Raw genomic sequence first — 18,243 nt, 5'->3', positions numbered from 1 at the left:
CGCTTGCGCTCCGGCGGCACAAGGTCATTGCGACGCGATGAAAGGCCTTGCGAGACGTTTCGTAGCAGAGCTTTCGCTCTAACATGCGTTCCTCGCCCAGTTTTCTACGTACGACACGACACATTGACATCGTCAGCCTGACGTGATACTCCCTAATTGTGTGAGGTTTGTACGCCGCAGGGTTGACGGGCTGAGCCATGAGTGAGAGAGGAATCCTATTTCTGAACCACGAGTACTAGTACAATCATTACGAAACTAAGCAGTACGCAAATCGAGGGGGATTGGATTACCATCACAATCCCCGTGAGCGAAAGTGACGGATCGGCATAAATTAGAGCGATATAACATTGTCCCTTTATATTGTGGAGCGGGGCGATAACTCTTTTGTCAGGTTTCAGGATTGTGGAGCAGTGTATATGCGCCTGCCCGTGTGTATAGTGTGTTACATCGATAAATGGGCCTCCGACGTAGAAACTTTTCTTAGGGAACCCTATACTGCATTCGCGCTGAAACTTTACATGGAGGTCACATTATGCGGCATATTTGTTTTAAATACAAGAACACGAGTGGAACTTATATTCTTATTTAGGAAACAAATAAAAACGATTTTCGCAAACAGAATACATGGGCGCCATGTTGACGATCTTGACCGCAGTTGTAGTGTGGCGCCACCTCAGGTATCCAGAACAAACCACGCGATGCCCCGAGAACCTGCCGCCATTCCTACAGTAAACAAGCATCACGTGTTTTGGTCTGGATAACCGAGGTGGTGCCACACTACAACTGCAGCCGCGACCTTTGGACCCTTACCGCGGGTCCACAAGTGCTCCCGGGTGGATTGGTGGCGGGACAGGCGCCGCACGATCACTCCCAACTACCATTTACGTGGGTGAGCTTGAATGTGATTTCTGCCTAGTGCTCTGAATGTCAACGTGAAAGAATTCAATAAAGCGCGGTAACAGCGGAGCTGTTTTCATCAGATTTTACACGCGTGGAACTGGCTTTAATTTTTCGTAATTCTCGAGTATTTCTGCGTTCGCTCAATGCGGAAACCCGTGTGCCCACCGGTAACACTTGCTATGCTCCACTTCCGCCACATTATCACTATTTCATTTAAAAGTCTACTACACCTGCGCGATTCCGGAGACGATGCGTCCCCCACCGCTTCCGGAGGCCAGCATGGCGACCCCTCGACCGTCCTGCAGCACGATGCAGGGCGACTGTGATGACAGCGGCCTGCGCCTGGGCGAGACCTGAGAAGCGAAATGGTTTCATCTCCAGCTCAATTCTGCTTCCCCAGAAACATTCCATCGTTCGCTATAAAGAAAGAGATGCTGCCTCTTGATATCCCACCTTCGCAACATAGACAAGCTGCTCTGATGTAACCCTTCATTAGATTTTATGTACAAAACAACTTTGCGCTCAATTCGGTCCCCATTCGTTCAATCCTTTGTATACAGCTCAGTGCTTCATACCTTATTCGGTACACTAGATGGTTCGATCGTCGGCTTAAATCCATCCTTCTCCTTACTAGTCTCGCTTGGTTCTGCTGTACCGCTCCGGCTCCGCCGTTGCCGATCAAGGCAGATGGACAGTTGAAGCAAGCACCGTTTCTTTCTCCGCCACCAATCGTGTACAGAATCTCGCGGGACAACGTTTGACTCGCAACAAGAACATGGCCAAGGTGGTGTCATTGACTGTTACTCCTCTCATGGGGGATAACTGTGCGCTTCCACTGCCTCTAGCCTGAATCAGGCTCATCGTTAAGCCTAACCAGTCTGCTTACGATGCAGGTTAAACCTGGCCAAGGTGGTGTCATCGACTGTTACTCCTCTCATGGGGGATAACTGTGCGCTTCTACTGCCTCTAGCCTGAATCAGGCTTATCGTTAAGCCTAACCAGTCTGTTACAGGTTAAACCTGGTTAGGCTTAACGTTAAGCCTGATTCAGGCCCGAGCTCTGCAGGGTCTCCCTGTTTACTCGGTGTTCAGTGTCTTGTATTTTCAACCTAAAATGAGCCCACACGGCAATTTGTTACCCGTCTTCTTCGTTTGACTTCCAAGTTCCGAAAGTCATTTTAATTAAACCATGTTTAAAGGACTGGGCTAAGTTGTTTCTGTTCTGGCTGTCCATTCTGCTCCAACGAGAAAAATTCTGCACTTCCTGAATGCACGCCGTCAGATTTACGTAGTCTACCTTCTCACGTTGTTTTTGCTGTAATTGGTAGGTTGACTCTTCTGGAGTTAGGAAGTCTGTATTAGTCGTGTGATATATACTGACGTGTCGTGGTACTCGGTGCGTGCAGCCCATTACGCGTCACGCCTCGACACTCGTGAGAATGACGCCTCTTCAGAAGGCGCCAACTGTTACTTGTCTCCGTTCTTCTAATTAGTACGCCTTTCAGAACACCATTCGAAGATCGAAAGAGTCAGTGATTACCACCGGGGCAATGCGGAAGGGAGGAGGGTTGTTTCCGAACAAGAGGCCAGTAAAGGTAATGGTGGATAGGAAAGGAAAGCACTTCGGATAAAATTGCAGGATAAATGTCGAGGTTGTTGTATGTGCTCTTTTTCTGTTGAATCAGCGTGTCTTTAAATGAGCCATGAAGACAAAATACAAGTTGGATTTATTAGAAAGACTGCTTAGTCCCAATAACAATGATACCAATATCATCGCAATCTTCGAAGAAATAATGCAGATATTAAAGAAAACGTGTGAAGCAGTGGCGACTCCCTAGCCAATTTCCCGCAACTTTTCTATGACGTCACAGAACCCTGTTTGTGTGATTGGCGGCCGCCTAACTGACCGGTCGTGAAGACACATTACTGGACCATTGTAATGGGTCATCTAGTTCCATTTGACCGCATCACTTGAATGCTAACCTCCAGTTAACGCATTGAAAATTATGTTTTATTCTTGGCCCGTATGACGTCACTCTTGTCCATAACACGTTACTGTGGCGCAAAATTTGAAAGTTTTTCAATACTTCTTGCATTTTTTTTTCGTCAAAAACGTCTTTTCTGACTGAAACGAAGCTGAGTGAGATATTGAATCCTAGTTCTTTAAAATTAAACGAAGTTGTGACGAAGTCGTAAACGAAGTTGTAAAAACGTGTCAGGGTGCACTACAGAAATTGTCATTTTTGAAAGGAAAGTTGCGTAATACCCGACCTGCTGTAGAAGTGATGCATGCAAAGCGTTTGTACGGCCAAAGTTGCAGTAAGCAGATGTCATTTCGTGCACTTACCAGCAATACCCGATCAGTAAAATTGAAAGGGCACAGAACTTAGCTTTGCGTTTTATTTATTGTGTTTACTCACGTCACTCTAGTGAAATCACCTTACGTAGCTCGGCTAACCTGCAAAAGCTTTAGCAGCGCAGGATCATATCTAGCTTAAATTTTCTTTGGAAAATTTACTACGGACACTTTAAATTGTCGCGGCAGTACTACCTCGAAGAGCCTTCGAAAATTTACCGAGAACACAACAGTAAAAGTACTGGCAACCGGCTAGCCGCATTGTTATTGATAAGTCCTCTTCGTTCCCTCGTGCAATTTCGCACTGGAATAACTTTTTTGATGGAACAGTGTACTCAGTATCTTTAGATGTATTTTCTCAGCGTATTAGAAATACACATTTTTGTTGAAGTTGCCTGTTTAATATTGAAACACGTTATGATTACCTTTGCTTATGTGGCATTCGTTTATGTCTATAGGACATATATCAATGCCTTCTATTAGTGTGTGTTGCTCCCTTTAAAACTACACCAAGCAATATTGATGTAATGTCGTGTTAAATTGAGTTGTCTGCACTTCTTTGTGTTCACACCTGCATGAGTTCGAGAAGAACCTGAATTATCTGTAAATAAGAAACAAACACGGCAGTGTGAACACGAATCACGAAGCTATTGCGATCTTCTTTTCACCGCGTCAAATTACACCTTCGTGCTTTTTTTTTGTTGTGATAATTTACAAGTGTGCCTAGGCATTTTCTTATTGCGCGTTTTTATGTCTATATATTTGGTGCGGAATGAACAATAAAAGGACTTTTTAACGTATTCGTACACTTCTGTTTTGTTAGTAGTGCATGTTCTGTGATTAGGCTTATCCCGGCGGCACCCGGTATGGTTTGCGTTGCTCTCAATCAGCTCCAGCTCGGTTCTCTGTGAACCTATTTGAAATTAGCGTTGGAGCTCCGAGAAGTCGTTACAACAATTTTTTTTCAAATTGAAATAAGACTTCATTGAAAGTCATACAATCATCACATCATATCATATCCTATCATGACATCATACCAGCCTTTAACCAATCATCGATTATAACGGAACGCTTCAAATCTTGTAACTTTACAGCTTCAAAGTGCTTTAAATTTATTTTATCCGCACCTGTACGACAAGAGGAGTAGACATACAGCCAAGACAGGAGTAAGGCGTTTTACCTGGTTTCGCTGAGTCTGGGAAAGATTGAACTGGTCGAACTCGTGCGGCAGGTCGAAGTCCAACATGTCGTTGTTAAAGATAATGCCTGTGCGACGAGACATAACCAAGGAGCCGAACCTGCGGCGCACGCATGTGACGCGGTGCATCAGTCTGCGACTGTCAAGACAAACACTATGTTTACACCCGACAGGACCGACGCTTGGCACAGCGAACAGACCCCAACTCGTCACGCTCAGCCCCAGGGTGTAAAGTTCTTCTCAACGAAGACCTCAATTAGTTCCGCGTCATCGCTAGCGTTCCAGAATATTTGGTGGAATAATAGTGGAAAATTTTGAAGCAGTTCCACTTGACGCGAAAGCTGTCGGAAGTGCAGATCAGTGATTCGTTATGGGGGCTGTGGCGCCGTTCTTCGCTCTTCGCTTACGCTCTTCCCCTGTCTGTCTTACTCTTTCCTTGATGAATCGAACAGGGGTTTGTTCAATGCAATTCAATTTTCCCGCCTTCTGAGTACTCGCGCGCCTTCCCCAAGGACAGCTCGCATCCTTTCCTTTATCTTTTGTTTCTTGTTCTGCCTGCAACGGCATGCGAGGGAGTTCTGTTCTTTTAGATGCGAAGCGTCTCATGCTCGGGGCTGTGTCCCTCCCTCCCTTGTCGTTGTCCGCCGTCCGCACACCCACTGCGCATGCCTGGCCAGGCACCGCTGATGATGATTGTGGCAGGATGCTCCTAGGGATTGGCCAACCAAAGAATCCATCACGAGATAGCTTCGCGTTCAACCACCGTCGTCATCTTCCCATAGGGGAACTCTGAGTACCACACGCCCACTGCGCATGCCTGGCCAGGCACCGCTGATGATGATTGTGGCAGGATGCCCCTAGGGATTGGCCAACCGATAATGCGAAGCATCTTAGGGTTAGAGACGCGACGGTAGCCGCTGCATACTCCGCTAGGGGCGCCACTGTAGCTTCGCGATATAAATGACACGCGCGCGCGCTCCGCTCCCCTCATTCTCCTCCGGAAACGGCGCGATCGAAGTGAAAACTAATGGGAACTTGAGTCTACCCCATGGTGGCTTCGCATACTACTCAGGGTTCCCCTACGGGAAGATGGTGAAGTTTTTTTGTGTTTGCTTTCATCTCGCACGTGGTGGAGCCTTTTTGCGAGATGTTGAACGGGTCGTTTTTTGTTCGGCGGCCACATTTTTTCGCTTACTATCGTAAATACAAACCCAATGGGCATTCCCAACTAAATATACGCGGGCACTCCTGCTTAATTACACATATTTTGCCTCCAATGTACTTGCACTCTTGTTTGCTCTAAATAACGGGGACATGTATGACAAGTGCCAGCGGTTTCATGAGTTTCGAACGGTTCTGCTTATAATATAACCTCTTGATCAAGCATCCTCTTAGCCTTTGGCCAGAAGGATGAATCGAGGAAAAAGCAGGCATCTTTTTGAAGCCTCTGTTTGGGTGCGTGAAGGCCACGGGACCCTGTTTGGGTCCGTGACGTCGCGTGGCTGCGGTGGCCAGAGAAGCATTACCGGGTGCAAGCTACGACCAAATACCGGGCTCCTAGAGTGCTCTGCAATTAAAAGGTTGGTTATTGAGAGATTATATGTTTGCGCTTCTCGGGTGTGGGGTGCCAACGTGTTTCTTCGTGATGTGGTGAAGTGGGCTTGATGATCCGTTTGGGGCGGTATTTGGAGAAGATTTGGTGTTGTGTTCTGGGTTCCCTATCTGTTACGTTATCAGCGTCATTGTCTGCCCTCGAAATGGTGGCCCGGGAACATAGGTGTTTAGGCAGGCACGTAGACTCTGGTCCATCGGGCGAGTTACGCTTGCGGGAACAGAGAGTATGTGCTTGTGTTGAAGTTATCTCACATGGAGTTGATTGAAGAGGCGACCACGACGGCGTCCCCGTTGTCGGCCAAGAAGCCGAGGTGCGCCGTGCCGAAACCCAGTGGTCCACGGAAGGGTTGGCCGTAGTAGCTGGGCTCCGACGACGGGCCCAGGTGGCTGGCGATGATGCTCACGATCTTGGCCGCGGTCTCCTCGGACACCGCATCGGCGATCACCTTTATGTAAAAAGCCAAGTAGAGGGAACCCCCCCGCTGCTACTCGCAACGTTACTTAGTAACGTTGGCTGCTCCGTCTTACGCAGGGCTAAAGGGCCAAAGACATGTGCGGAGGGCGGCGCGTTTCCACACGTGTATTTCATCTCCGGAAATTAGTCTGGCCGATGTTCAGGAACACGCATCAAGGCTACAGAACCGGTTTCTGAGAGGAAACAAAAACACGTGCGGAAATGCGTCGCTCTCGGAACATGTCTTTGGCCCTTAAGGCCGATTTCTTCTTCTTCCGTGCTGCAGAATAGGAACTCAAAGAAAAGTGTTCCGTAGGCCCCTCCTCCCCAAAAACGGTTGTACGGAAGAGAGGACGAACACGGCCCGGAAGCGGTTTTTACTGAAGTCTTTCTGTTGGTTTAAGTTCAATGCTGCAGTATGGAGAGAGAAGAAAGCGCGCTTAAGGCGTTGCGGTACTTGGCGAGACTTAAAGATTGACTCCAGGAGCGACAGCTCCTTCCATGACGCTGGCGAAGAGTGATTCCTTTTTCGATCGATGGAGTAATCGATTAAGTTTATTTTGAAAAGGAAAGACATGTGTATCTTATGACGAAAACTGGCCCCAAGCGAAAATATTAAAGCAGTTCCACTCAACGTAAAAGCAGTCGGAAGTGCAGAGCAGTGGTTAACCAGCAAGAGGGGCTTTGGTGCCATTATGCGGTTATTGCTACCACCGCTTACGCTCTTCTACTCCCTATATCACCCCTCTCTTGATAAATCGAACTGAGGTTTTGACCAATGCAATTCAAATTTCCCGCCTTCGCAGTGCTAGCGTGCTCTCTGCCAGGAACAGCACAAGCGGGAGTTCTTTTGCGCTTGCTTTTATATCGCACGTGCCGGAGTCTTACTGCGCAGTTTTGAACGCATCGTTTGTTGTCTTCCGCGGCCACTTTTTTAGCTTACTACCGTAAAAACAAATCCATCGAGCGTTCCTAACTAACTGGACGCGGGGGCTGCTCGGTTAATAGGCAGTTTTAGAATAGGGGAAGCCGGCGTTGGGGGCCCCCAAGAAGTTAGGGGAACCCAACCGCAAGGCGCTCGCGCGCGGCGAGTTTTAAAAGAGGGGCGCCCCCAACAGCCCGCAACCGCCTTGCGTTGCTCGGGTCGGGTTGGGTGATGGGAACTTTAAGCTTAGCATCATGGCGGATATTTGATCGCCGCAGTCTGTGCAACTGCGAATGACAATCCGTAACACAACTTTTCACCGCACTATTAAATGCAGAGCATTTCAGTAACTCACGATGTCACCCGCGTTGACGTCCGTAGTCCGCACCGCACCCCTCCCTACTATATATATATATAAAAAAACACTATCCGGCGCCAGGATTCGATCCCTCGACCCTGCGGGCGGAACGCAATGTACATGATGCTCTACCCACTGCGCCACAAAGCCGACACAGAATGGGACGCTATGAACGCGCCTTATATCGTTGACTCATTCAAATTACTGCTGACGAGCGCTCTCTCGTCAGCAGTTGCCACAAGTGCAACAACATTAACGTAACGCAAACTACTTAACGTCGTGCGCCCCCGGAAATGCTCTGCATTTGATCGTGCCCCTCGTGAGGGGGATGTTTTTTCTTCAGGTCTTAGCAGCCCGTGTCGTGTAGGTGCAAGGCTATGTAAGCAAATAAAAAAAGCAGACAAAGAATAGAAGCCAAGCCACGTGACAGCAGACGCAACGGTGTGGGTTGTGGACGCAGCTGTTTCTCAAGGACTTGGGGAGAACAGCGAAGGCTTAACAGGGGCGCGAATTTGGCTGCTTTCTTTCTTTCTTCATCCACTTTCTCGCGTGTGGAACTTTACTTCAGCTAGACTTGCCGGTTGAGCGATCGGTGACCAAGACATGTTCCGTAGCCGTTTCGATGCTTCCGCGCAGATGGCGCCATTTTTTGGCCGCTCGGCGCACCGCGCGCCGCGGTGCCGGTCGGACCGCCCAACCTCCGCGGCCGGTCAGTGTAGGCATAGCATCGCGGCCGATATCTGATCGCCGCTTTTAAAATAAGCTCTGATAACAATACCTAGCACAATTTTTCACCACACTAACACCTAGTTGCTCGCATGTGGAGCTTCTGTTTAGCGATCAGATTTACTAGAAGAGTGGCGACAAGCTGTTCTACCATAGTACCGTTGTCTGCGCCCGTTCGAGCCGCTTAGTGGGCCGTGCGGGCAGGAGATTCTTGGCGCACGATAAAGCACGCTGGCACAGTCTACATAAGCCTTCAGCCTCTTCCAATATTGCTCTAAAACGCGAACTGGTGCAGTCCAGCTTTGGTAGAATAGGTGCAATGACCTTAAAAGGGCAATATTACCCTCCCCACGCAACATTAATTCAACAGCAGTACTCGCCGGGGCGTCTGAGTGGCTAATAGGTTGCGGTGTCGAGCCTGATGACGCGGGTTCGATCCCTTCCTTGGCGACTGCTTTTCAGATGGAGGTGAAAAGTGAAAGTGCCCGTGTGTCGAAATTGCGGCGCACCTTAAACATCCCCGGTTGTTTGAAATTAACCCGGAGCACTCCACTGGGGCGCACCATACAGTCCATGTAGGTGTAGATTGGGGAGTTATAGCCCATAATAACTGAACGGCAGTGGCGACAGGCCTTGAATCACGGCAGCAGCACCGACTGCTGTGAAGGAATACCGGTTTTGTTGAATGTTGAGTCTAGCGATCCTCAGCGTCGCCTCGAAAAACAAGAGCTTTTTTTTTTTGGTTTGTCGTTTTCGATATTCCGCGCGTTAACTCTCACCTGAGTCATGTTGAAGAACTTCGGATCTCCGAGGACGCTCCGGCGGCTGAAGGCGAACTTCAGCGCCTCCACCAGCCGATGTGCCGTCATGCTGTCGCCGGAGACAGGGGCTGTTCCCTCTAGCAGGAACCTGCTTATCACGCCTGCGAAGGAAAAAAATGCCTGGCAATCTCCCCTAACGTGAAACCTGGGGAGTGGAGAAGCACGCAGTGTATAAGCGTATTCTCTGCGCCTTGGCGTTTTTGCCAGCGGAGATGAAACCGTTCGGGGTTAGAGGTATGCAGCTTTGCTGTAGAAGTCTCTGGTCTTTGAAGAACGAAGCTCTATAGTGCGAGGCGTAAACGAGTGTCCCGGTGTTTTTTAGCATGCGTTATGTTCTAGCTTTATGCCTAAACGAGTGCCCCGGTTTTAGTACCATGTCTACATAAGATGACGACGGCGACATGAGACGCCGACAGCCCGAGCCCCTAAGGAGCTTCGCCCCTAATGAAGGCCAACCATTCGATAGAAGAGGGTTAATTAACGGTGATGTACCCGACGATTAAGCGCATTCTAATTCATGACAGTCGAAAAAATCTAACCAACCCCTCCACTAAAGAGAACAGGGGTGCACACGAAGCTTGTTACCATTCAGTACAAACCAGCCCAAAATTCAAAACTCCGAACCAACTCTTAACTAAACCCAAAGCCATGCCCAATCAACCCCAACCCAACCCCTGTCCCAACCCAAAGCAAACCCCACCCATCTCAATGGCTGAGCTTCACCAGATCTTTTAAGACTATACCACAAACAACAGATAATAACCCGTCATCACATAAATAATCACCTCATCACCTTACCATATGCATGCAAATTCACTCCCGCTGGCGTGTGTGCTGTCACATTGTAGGTTGTATTCACTAGAGAGGCACGTATGCAGGCAACCTTATGAGCGCGTCGTCACTGGTTACGTTGGGCTCCGCGGGATGGCGGTACTTGTCCGTGCTAAGCATATGATGTGTGCCCGACGTTCCAAACTCTACCCCACCGAACGCAAAGTAACGCCTCGACTCCAATGTGACTGCGATTAACGACATCTCTGTTGACACCACCGTTGAGAATCGGGTTGAAACGGAGCAGACTACGCACATCGGTGTTTTCTTTTCTGCCGCGTGCGGGCGCAGTGGCACAAGCCGCGCCATGTTCGTGGCGCTTCGGCCATGTCCGTAGCCGTTTCCAGTGACGCTAAAAGTTTCGGTGAATACCATCTATATTTCTCGGCAACTTTCAGGTCAGACGCTCATCTCCCGGCACGCAGCGCGGCCTATCAACGGCGGCGTCGTGGCAACGACGCAGTGCAAGGATAAGTACTAACGCTTTGCATATGAATACAGTGTCGAAATGGCTCAATGCTATGGATGTTGGCGTCATAGCGCGATGGACCCAGATTGTTTTCCGACTTTGGGGAGGTTTTTTCCTGAGGCGTTTGGATTTTGGAACATCATCACGAGCTTCCACGACACAAGTGAGTCAATACAAGCTTCGGTGGAAAAAAATTCCCCTGCCGATAAGCCAGCTGGTTTCCTGCTATACTTATGGCCGGAGCACGCAGGGAGAGCCGACAAATCTATTTCTTCGCAGAATATCATCGAATAACCCTTTTGTTGCCCCTTAAGTTGCTCGTATGACTCATACAGGCACACGTTAGCGGTGGTTGGGCCGGGACCACTTTTGTGGGCCGGCGAAACCTAGTAACGGGAACGTCGGACGTGGTGGATGACCGTACGCGGTAGTGGTAATGACTATCCATACGTCACTAATACCGAATAATTTTTTTGTTATATCAACAGCTTATGGTAGAGTGATGCGCACACTTCATTCACGATTGGCCTTATTTTCTTCAAAGCCAGAGTCTCGCACACCCAAAAAAGGCTATTCAGGCTCTGAGCGGCGCGAGTGCCGCGCCACTGTATACGAATTTCAACAGTATTCACGGGGAAAACGCGGCGTAGTTCCACGGGCGCATGCGATGTACTGGCCTCGCATGAGCAAGACCAGGACATAGGCGATCGCGTACAAAGTTCACCGCAATGGAAAAAATCGGAGCGCATCCTCCTTTGTGAAGAGGGAAGTCCCGAGAAGCTGGCACTGCGGTGAGATTTGCTATGTCGGGGATTTGCTACGCTGAATTATAAGGACAGTGGCCCGATCTCTACGCCACAGACTAAGGACACACGCGATTGGTGGGTGGAGACAATGACGTTTCACTACAGCGTGGCTAGGCCAATCACGGCGCAGGCTTTAGCGCACCGCACAGGTGACCGCCGAAGAGCGGGCGGCATTGCCCGATGTCGGGAGAAAGAGAGACGCCGCTCCTGGCGAGAAGTACACACGACTCGGGAAAGGGGAGACGGCGGTGAATAGGAGAATGACGTGGCGCTGTAACTATACTGCCTCCGTGGATGGTCATGGTTTACTGTGCCAAACGCAATGCGGCAATGCCAGCCTACAAACAAAAGCCGTTGTTTGTCTTCCGCACTGTGCGTGTTTAGTTTTAGCGCTCAATCTTGAAAGTACAAAAACCACCCGCTCACCGACTCTTTTAAAGTGGGCTTCACGTCTGAACACAAATGAATTGCTGAGGTCATATCTTTAGGGGCTTTATAAGCCGTCTTATAGCAAAATACGGAGACCTGAACACCTTCTCTTTTATTTTTATATCAATTTTTCGTACCCCGAACATACGTCGCTGTGTAAACTGCCGCTGGCGCGAGACCCTGAAATGCCTACCATACACAGCTTCGCTGTAAAAGAAGGCGCGGCTGTTCACTTACTGAGGGCGATGCCCACGTAGATTCCTCCAGCTGGCGGCCGTGGCACGAGCAGCGTGTATCCTCCGGCAAGCGGGAAACTGATGGGCTCGGTCACGTTAGCCTCGTACGATGCGAGGTCCTCCTCTGTGATCACACCTCCTGCGAGGACAACATCGCGTCGTGACGAGGCCTAGCCTTTTACCACCTACTCGCTTAAGTTCCCGAACTTCCTGCCCTTGCGCCCCTGTCGTGCTTACGAAAACTTGAAATGGCGAAGCCGAGCTGCTCTATATCCTCGCAATTCTGGCAATAAGCGAAATATTGTTTTAGTGTTGTTGAAACGCACGCAAGACCGACGTCCATTTCCCGTCCAAAAATTGAGTCACACTACACGGCACTCCCGTAACTCGCAAGGACACTATCCGTGCCTTAGACCAAGGAGCTCTCACATCCCTGATTGATGTGTTCAACGCACCGACGTTGTACTTGCTCTGTGAGGCGCATCCTAGTGGAGAGCTCAGGAATAATTGTGACCACCTGGGGATCATTAACGGCCCGGGGATGATGAAAACACAATATTGTATGGTCTGGTCCCAATGAAGTTTGAAGTTGAAAAGTTGAAGTGTATTTATTTAAACAAACAAACAAAAAAAGATACACGTACAATGTACACACGAACCCAACAATGTTGTCAAAGGGTCCCTGCTCTTCCTCCACCTCCTCTCAGCTCGTCTAATTTTCCAGCAACGTAGGGGTAATATAACAAAATACTACCGCAAGTGTTGTGTGCACAGTCAAGCCATTTGCATGCATTAAAAAAAAAAGTCTACTGTAATTTCCTCCCATGTGTGCAGTACGATTCCGAACTCACAAGCCGCCAAAGTTAACCTGAGGAGCTTGCTACAAGAAATCAAGACTACAATAAGATAGACGCTTGTCAACTGCGTGCAAAGTTGTCAGAGACAATTGTCGATTGGTTAACATTTCGTTGCTTGTAAATGAAACCTTGTGCCATAAAAGGTAAATCTTACATAGGAATCCGTGTTAACTTAAAAATAAATCACAAAGTCTTGGTAATGTGAACAACGAAGGAAAAAATTAAAGCTGTTCCACTCAATGTGGAGGCTGTTGGAAGTGCACAGCAGTGGTTCGCCATAATGTGCTGTAGCGCAGTTATCCGCTCAGTGCTACCACCCAACGCATTTAAAATTTCCCGCCTTCGCAGTGCTCGCGCGCCCCCTGCCTGAAACTGTGCCAGCGGGAGTTCTGTTCTTTTTGTGCTTGTTTTTCCTCCCGCACGTGCGGGCGTTGCACTGCCACTTTTTTCGCTTACTCTCGTACGAACCAACCCAACGAGTGCTCCTAACTACATGAACGCGGGAGCTGCCGGTTAATAACGTATATTTTGCCTCAAATGTACAGTCTTTGTCAAACTTTTGTGGGCCACGGCGACCGTGGCCGGAGCAGGCACGCGGCCACGCAGCGGCGCTCCGGCTGCCGCTATCGGCTGGTAGCGCGGCTAAAGAGAGAGAGGGGGACTTTCGCTCTTGCCTTGGTTGTGTGGCTAGCGTGACAAGAGCAGTGCGGGGCACTTCATTTCAGCGCAGGCGCTTCGTGCCGGACACACGAAGACAAGAGCGAAAGTTCCCCTCGCTCTCTTTAGCCGCGCTACCAGCCGATAGCGGCAGCCGGAGCGCCGCTGCACGGCCGCGCACCTGCTCCGGCCACGGTCGCCGTGGCCCACAAAATTTTGACAAAGACTGTACGTGCAGTTTTCTTTGCGGTAAACAACGGCGAGATGTATAACAAGCGCCAGTGGTTCACGAGTTTCCAACGCTTATGACTATATAAACCACTTGGCTTTCGAAGCCCCTGGGTTACGCCGCTACGACAGCCGCTACGACGGAACGCCGTGTGGCTCCACTTGGGTTTAGCGAGCGAGCTACGGCAAGGCGAGGTCCTAAAGTGCTCTGCACTTAAAGAGGCTGTACAAACTATAGAACGGCAGATATTTGATCGTGACGCAGCTTCCTAAATTCAGCGACGGCTTGGGAGGGTGCTCCGGGATTTCCACGACATCAAAAAATGAACTTAAGGCCTGTAAAGCGTGCTTACCCACGATCACACTCTTGATGAGGGAAAGCCAACTGCGTGGAAGGAGCGAAACCCCGTGCAGATGAATATCATTCCAAATCAAGTTCGCGTAAAAGCTTTTAGAGCGAAGCTGTGCATGCCTAATCTTCCAGGTCTCATTCCGGTGAATCCCCTTTAATCGGCGCCTTAGTTTTTAGCTAAGGCTTCCACAGGGACGGCATGAAGATGTGGGTTTCCATTGTGCTGTCAGGGGGATGGACGCCTGAAAGGTCGTTGGCGCCTCAGATTAGTTATCTTCCGTACAGAAAACAGAAAATGAACTTCACTGGCTTAAAAAAGATCAATTTGAGCACCATTTAATTAGAAAACTGGGAATCCGGGCTATGATAGTACAAACCTGGGATTTCCTATCTAGACAGCGTTGACAGAGAGCCCGACCACGTGGTGAGTATTGGAAAAAAAAAAAACAAGCACGAGGGCGGAATATTATCTATGGGAATAAGCTAAGAGGCGTTGCTCAAGAAAAGACATTCTCCAAACCTTCTCACTTGTATCATTTTCGTTCCGGCATTTGGGTTTGAATGTTTGGTTTCCCGCATTTGCTTTCGCGCATTTTGTTTGGGATATTTGGCCCGAGCTACGCTGGTTTTCCATCTCAACCGAGGGGAATGGTTGTAGATTCTTTCCTTAAAGGAGAGACGCGTCGGTATTGTCGGTAAACGACACTCTGACGACGAGTACGCCCGCTCAAAGGGGATCATAATAAAAGCTCAAAAACAAATGAAAGGTCGAAAAAACCATTTCTACAGACGCAGTGACATATGATCTGGGGCTAATATTCATCAAAATATTTCTTATATGAACGCGAGCAAGAGCAGGAGGTCACTTTGAGTTTACATCAGCGACAGCTTTCGAAATGTTCTCAAGCGGCACCATTTGTAAGTGTGGTTTCCCAGAGTAAACCGTACCTTCGTGAGCGAGGTCGCTGACGATGGCCCTCGCCAGCTCTCCCTGGTAGAAAGAAGCCTTCCTCTGGGCTAGTTTGCGCAGCGTGTCCGCAAGCTGCCACTGTACGACGAAGTCACCGGCTTGGAGTGGCTTCGACTTGCGCCAGAAGATCTCGCTGCGCCCACAGAAACGACATCGTGGCGCTAGTGAGAACCAGTGTTGCGGAATAGGCATCTCCATTATTCCAATTCAATCCCGAGGAATTAGAACTTGTCGTGATTCCATTCCTTTCAATTCCTCGGAATGAATTGACGGAAAGTTCAATTCCATCCCTTTGATTCTTCGGCGTAAAAACTGCCTCAGGTGCTCCTCTATAGGAACGCAACATGAATCTGACGTGATCATACGAGTTTAAAACTGCAAAGGTATGCAAAATGTGTCACTAATCGCAAACGTTGGGAGGTGGTAGAGGGTTGGTTACATATCTCGTCCAAAACAACTGCTCAATACCATAAAATACCGCCCCTTCCTAACGAAAATATAGAGAAGCGGGACAGCTAAAAGTCCTCCCAACTTCCACTGAAAGTGAGTCTAACCGATCGTCAAAACTTCTAACACGCAAACCGCAAGCGAAGAACAAACCCATGCGACGATTTTTCGCTCACTAAGCAAACACAACTACGAACGACCTAAATATACACCATTATGTGGTTTATGAGATAAAGGTATACTATTGTAGTCCTTCTTCATGATCGGCGCGTGTGAATTGTCGTATTTAGAACCATTGTTTTTTTGCGATTTGCAAGTAAGCGTTTTTACGCAATGGAAGCCCAGTGTCAGAGAGAGAGAGAGAGAGAGAGAGAGAGAGAGAGAATTATTACGAACAGAAGGGTTAAGGAGACGGGGTGGCCACCAGTCTGGTGACGACTAAGCGTGATTCCGTCTCGCTAAGGATGGAAGCGAGAAAGTCCCGGTGACGTCACCAACAAACAAAACACCAAAATTAAGCAAAAGCTACGCAATCAGGAAAGTTTGCAGGTCAGGTTTATTTGCAAACCTAAAATGGAAATCAATAAAAACTTTTCATAGAATAAAACCTTTCATTTTGCAAGCACCTGTGGACGTCTTGTACGCAAGTTGCGCCATCTGTTGAACACTAGATAAAACGATGAAAAACAGGAAAAAAAATGAAAACCGAAAGGGAGCTCTGCCCACCATAGCTCCGCCGGCTCCGCCTAATGAGTTAGCGAGTTCACCGCTCTTCTTCCCTGCCGCAGCAAGATTTCCCTTCGAACGCGCCATTTTCCTTATTCCTGGTTTGCTCGTTTCAAAGGGTTCCTTCTCAGTGCGAGGGTCCACTTTTTTTTCCTGACGGAGTGAGTGAGTACACGGACAACTTTCTGTGGCAATCATAGAGTTTCGTACAATATACTTACTAAGAAACTCTATGGTGGCAATGGAAATAAAGCTATGGACGGAGGGGGAAGCGGGGCTAACTGCTCTATGTTAGTGCGCCAAACTAGTTCCCAATAAACTTTTTTCGGTTTCAGTTTCGGTGTGACCGATACACATTTGATACAGTTCATTTCTTCGCATGACCTCCGTGGTGAGTGCGCTGAACCACGATCACCGAGCACGCAGGCATATTGGCGTCTCCTTCCCCACGCTTCATTTGTTTGTAAACACGAGCCAACGCTTTGACTGGAGAACTCAAAACGACCGTGGACTGTACCGCTCAACACTGTACCGTTCAGAAGTGAAGTGGATTTTGTCAGCGCTGCCGTTCTGATGGACTGCGCTGATTTGCGAACTCTTCTGAAGCTCAAAACTTGGCAACATCACCGACATGTATAGCGTGCTTAGCGCGGGCGCAGTACACCGAAAGAGCAGCGTGCACACATGCTTACGTACATGCTCGCTTTCGCCGGCGAAGCGGCTAAACTAACGGACTGCGGTAACGGCGGAGATTCCCGGTTGCATCAGTCGCACTTGGGCGTACACTTTGCAAACCACTTGCTTCGTTTTCTTTGAACAGCGAGGTTCTCGAAAATCCTATGCGGAGAATGAAGTGGCGAGCTGCCGAAAGCCGTCGAAGAAGACGCCATGTTTTTTTTTATTTGGGAGGCCTCAAACAAAAAATCCGAAAATTAGAAATTAATGCTATCTGTTTCATATATTCTGGCTTGTAATTTAGTGGCATTATCAATCCAAGTCTAGAACAGAAGAATTATATATTCTTGAATTGCTGAGGTTACCACCAGCCAATTATTTTTGTTTGAACTAATTTCAGGTCGGCAGCAAAAAGGCGTGGTTCGGCTCCGTAGCCCTGACTGCATTGCCCCAGAAAGTTGTCGTTATTGGCAGCGCAGAAAGCGCAACTGAGTGGGTCAAGCCAACGCCGCCTGTATAAACAGTGCCTAACGCGTGAGCGAAAAATGGCCAAACAGCCACTCTCCTGTTGCTCTCTCTTACCCTTCCCCGCTCCGTAGCCTTCCAGCGTGCTTTCGTGTCCGCCAGCCAGCGCCGCTTCTCGGAAACTATGCAAAATAGTGGAAAGTTTGTTTAGCGTTCCCGAGGCGGCGCTCCTACGCCTTCTTGTTTTTCACCATGCCTGTCTGTCTTGGTCTGTCACTGATAAAACTTTCTTTGTCACGAAGCAAATCCCTTGCGCTGCCGCAGGCTGATGCCGGCTTTGCGCGCCTATCTACTCGGATCACAGGCCCTGAAATTTTCTGAGTGGGGCATCCCCCCTCTATCCCATCCGCATTTAGGTATTGTTTTGACCCCCCTGTCCGCACTCCGCATCGGTACGCACTTCTAAAATTGAGGACTGTACTGTAGAAGCGCCCGGACAGCGTGGCGGGATCCAAGCTGCTTATCCTTTTGTTTCCTATAATTTTCTGAAGTTTACAAGCACGTGATATTATTGGAAAGTAATCGTAGAAGTGAGCGCCTGAACAAAAAAACGTGCACGCAATTTTTTTCTTCTCTAAATACTCCAGAAAAAAAAATATCAGTAAAATAATGGCTGCCCCATCCGAAAATATCGTTTTTCTGTTAGCTATATGTCTACCCGACAATCAGTATGTTCTTAGACTA

General features: G+C 48.7%; 1 protein-coding gene across 1 annotated transcript in view; it reads right to left on the bottom strand.

Annotated features, from left to right (window-relative positions):
* Window positions 1–18,243, bottom strand: part of LOC144139789 (glutathione hydrolase 1 proenzyme-like) — a 30,471-nt gene that overhangs the window by 1,631 nt on the left and 10,597 nt on the right. The window contains exons 4-9 of the mRNA XM_077672047.1: window positions 15,165–15,319; window positions 12,124–12,261; window positions 9,310–9,452; window positions 6,320–6,513; window positions 4,436–4,553; window positions 1,131–1,253 (exon numbers count right to left, since the gene is read on the bottom strand). Of these exons, the coding sequence (XP_077528173.1) occupies window positions 1,131–1,253; window positions 4,436–4,553; window positions 6,320–6,513; window positions 9,310–9,452; window positions 12,124–12,261; window positions 15,165–15,319 (871 nt within the window). The remainder of the gene's footprint in view (window positions 1–1,130; window positions 1,254–4,435; window positions 4,554–6,319; window positions 6,514–9,309; window positions 9,453–12,123; window positions 12,262–15,164; window positions 15,320–18,243) is intronic.

The sequence above is a fragment of the Haemaphysalis longicornis genome, unplaced genomic scaffold (assembly GCF_048455015.1).
Source record: "Haemaphysalis longicornis isolate Haplotype H1 unplaced genomic scaffold, Haemaphysalis longicornis Haplotype H1 scaffold_5, whole genome shotgun sequence".
Taxonomy (NCBI): domain Eukaryota; kingdom Metazoa; phylum Arthropoda; class Arachnida; order Ixodida; family Ixodidae; genus Haemaphysalis; species Haemaphysalis longicornis.
The sequence above is the reverse complement of the archived record's forward strand: the minus strand, read 5'-3'. Positions and strand labels throughout refer to the sequence as shown.